General features: G+C 45.6%; 1 protein-coding gene across 1 annotated transcript in view; it reads left to right on the top strand.

The window, feature by feature from the left end:
- Positions 1-34: 34 nt before the first annotated feature.
- PMPCB (peptidase (mitochondrial processing) beta) overlaps positions 35-3161 on the top strand; it is a gene marked incomplete at its 5' end in the record, with an annotated part of 12350 nt that continues 9223 nt past the window's right edge. Inside the window, 3 exons of the mRNA XM_006774904.2 lie at positions 35-211; positions 1102-1188; positions 1551-1680. Coding sequence (XP_006774967.2) covers positions 35-211; positions 1102-1188; positions 1551-1680 — 394 coding nt within the window. The remainder of the gene's footprint in view (positions 212-1101; positions 1189-1550; positions 1681-3161) is intronic.

Genomic DNA, 3161 nt, shown 5'->3' with positions numbered 1-3161 from the left:
GGTTTCGATCCACGACATTGGCTCGGAATGACGCGTGTTTTGGTTCCTCCCCCGTCTCCCCGCCAACCAGCCACCGCATCTGGGAGGAAACAGACCGAGAAGCACCCGGGCGGCGGCGCAGGTGGTGCTCAATGTCCCCGAAACGCGGGTGACCCGTTTGCAGAACGGCCTCCGGGTGGCCTCCGAGGACTCCGGGCTGTCCACGTGCACAGTAAGCGGCTCCGGGAGGCGGCGATCGGCCGGTTGTAATCCGAGCTTCTTCCTTGGCTGGTGCTTGAGAAGCAGTGGCCGGTCTGTCGCTTATGAGTCGTTCCTCCAGTGCAGCGGTTCTCAACCTGTGGGTCGCGACCCCTTTGGCGGCCGAACGACCCTTTCACTGGGGTCGCCTAAGACCATCCTGCATATCAGATATTTACATTACGATTCATAACAGTAGCAACATTACAGTTATGAAGTAGCAACGAAATAATTTTATGGTTGGGTCACAACATGAGGAACTGTATTTAAAGGGCCAGAAGGTTGAGAGCCACTGCTCCAGTGCGACTTCCATACTGGATGCATGTGGGTTTTTGTAGCCTGTTACTATATTGTTTGTGGTTAGTAATGTTGATAGTAACGAACATTGTATTTGCTGGGTTACTCTGTGCTAGCTGCTCTTATATACTGTATTTTCTTATTTGATCTTTAAAACGGTTCTTTATATATAGGACTCATCATTTTTATAGCAGAGGAACGGGTGCAGAGACGTTGAGTGGTTTTGTCCTAGGTCCCACAGCTAATACATTACAGAAGCAGAACTTGAACTTATATTTGACGATACCTGATACTCTTTATGTTATAGTTGTTAATGGCTGTAGTACAAGTTGGACTAAGAATCTGGGTCCTCCGTGAAGCATACAGCAGAATATGGATGACCAAACTTTTTAAATCTCATAGTTCATAGCAGTGTACTATCAATCCACTCAAGTCAAGAAGACTTTAGTGTTAAGACTAGAAAGCATCTGTCAGAAAAAGGAAGGTGCCGTCTCCCCGGTCCCTACTGCCATTTTCCCCAAAGAAAGGAAATGGTGCTTTACTTAATTGTGCCTTGGTTACATTAAGGTCGGGCTCTGGATTGATGCTGGAAGTCGGTATGAAAATGAGAAGAATAATGGAACAGCTCACTTTCTGGAGCATATGGCTTTCAAGGCAAGTTGTCTGACATATTTAATAACGCATTGTTTTAAGAGAGCACAAGATTTCATTCTCAGGCATGAAAAGCTTCAACAGTGTGGCATGTTTTATTTTTAAAATCTTTTCTTTTTTTCCAGAATAATTATCTGAAGTAATTACTTATATTTGCTCTGTAGAATTGAAACAGAATTTTCTCTTGGGATGTAAGGGCCATCTGAAAATATACCACAATTTCTGAAGCCTAATGTACTTTAGAAACCAACTTTGCTCCTTGCCTGAAACTGACATAGACTTATGTCCTCATACTCATTGTCTGAAGTGTTTAGAACAGATGGGGGTAAAAGCAAGTATCATAATCCCCCCCTCTTTTATTTCAGGGCACCAAAAAGAGATCCCAGTTAGATCTGGAACTTGAAATTGAAAACATGGGTGCTCATCTCAATGCCTATACTTCCAGAGAGCAGACTGTATATTATGCCAAAGCATTTTCTAAAGATTTGCCAAGAGGTATGTTGTTATTTATACTGCAGATATGTAATTTTCATAAGAATTAAGAGAATTTAGTTTTTATTCTGCCTGTTGTGAAAGGGTAACCTCCAGAAATGTACACACAAAAAAATTCTGTTTTTCTCCCAATATGACAAATGATAGAACTTATGTATAGGCACCCTCGTCAGTTTGGCTCAGTGATAGAGCATCAACCTGTGGACTGAAGGGTCCTCAGTTCAGTTCTGGTCAAGGGCTTGTGCCTTGATTGCGGGCTCGATCCCCAGTAGGGTGTGTATAGGAGGCAACTGATCCATGGGAAAGACAGAGAAACATTGATGTGAGAGAAACACATCCATTGGTTGCCTCCTGCACACCCCCAACCAGGGATCGAGCCCACAACCCGGGCATGTGCCCTGACGGGGATCTAGCTGTATCCTCTGGGTGCATGAGAGGTACATGCCCTTGACTGGAATCGAACCCGGGACCCTTTGGTCCGCAGGCCGACACTCTCTCTACTGAGCCAAACCGTCTAGGGCGTCCATGACAGTTTTGAAGTGGTTGTCGGTAGTGATTAAGTGTTGTGGGCTCTCTGGCAGATTTACATTTAAAAAATTTTAAGCCTGGCTGCCATGGCTCAGTGGTTGAGCTTCGACCTATCAACCAGGAGGTCCCAGTTCAATTCCCGGTCAGGGCACATGCCTGGGTTGGGGGGCTTGGTCCCCTATGTTTTATTGATTTTTTACAGAGAGGAAGGGAAAGGGATGGAGAGTTAGAAACATTGATGAGAGAAACATCGATCAGCTGCCTCCTGCACACCTCCGACTGGGGATGTGCCCGCAACCCAGATACATGCCCTTGACCGGAATCGAACCTGGCACCTTTCAGTCCGCAGGCCGACGCTCCATCCACTGAGCCAAACCGGCTTCGGCCTCTTTATTGATGTTTCTATCTCTGCCTCTCCCTTCCTCTCTAAAATCAATAAGAAGATATTTAAAAATTTTTTTTACTATTGTCCTTTTAGATATATTGAATGTATAGAAAAATGTGTTTCTTCTAAGTTTAATTATTTAGTCAATATTGAGTGATGGTCAGTATCATGGTTTCTGGTGCTAGTTAACTAGAGTTCAGTTCTGGTCAAGGGCTTGTGCCTTGATTGCGGGCTCGATCCCCAGTAGGGTGTGTATAGGAGGCAACTGATCCATGGGAAAGACAGAGAAACATTGATGTGAGAGAAACACATCCATTGGTTGCCTCCTGCACACCCCCAACCAGAGCCTGGACCTGAGAAGAGCCAGCAACCAAGGTACATGCCCTTGACTGGAATCGAACCCGGGACCCTTTGGTCCGCAGGCCGACACTCTCTCTACTGAGCCAAACCGTCTAGGGCGTCCATGACAGTTTTGAAGTGGTTGTCGGTAGTGATTAAGTGTTGTGGGCTCTCTGGCAGATTTACATTTAAAAAATTTTAAGCCCGGCCGCCATGGCTCAGTGGTTGAGCT

Source organism: Myotis davidii, unplaced genomic scaffold (genome assembly GCF_000327345.1).
Source record: "Myotis davidii unplaced genomic scaffold, ASM32734v1 scaffold125, whole genome shotgun sequence".
Taxonomy (NCBI): Eukaryota; Metazoa; Chordata; class Mammalia; order Chiroptera; family Vespertilionidae; genus Myotis; species Myotis davidii.
This window is presented reverse-complemented; position numbering and strand designations above follow the sequence as displayed.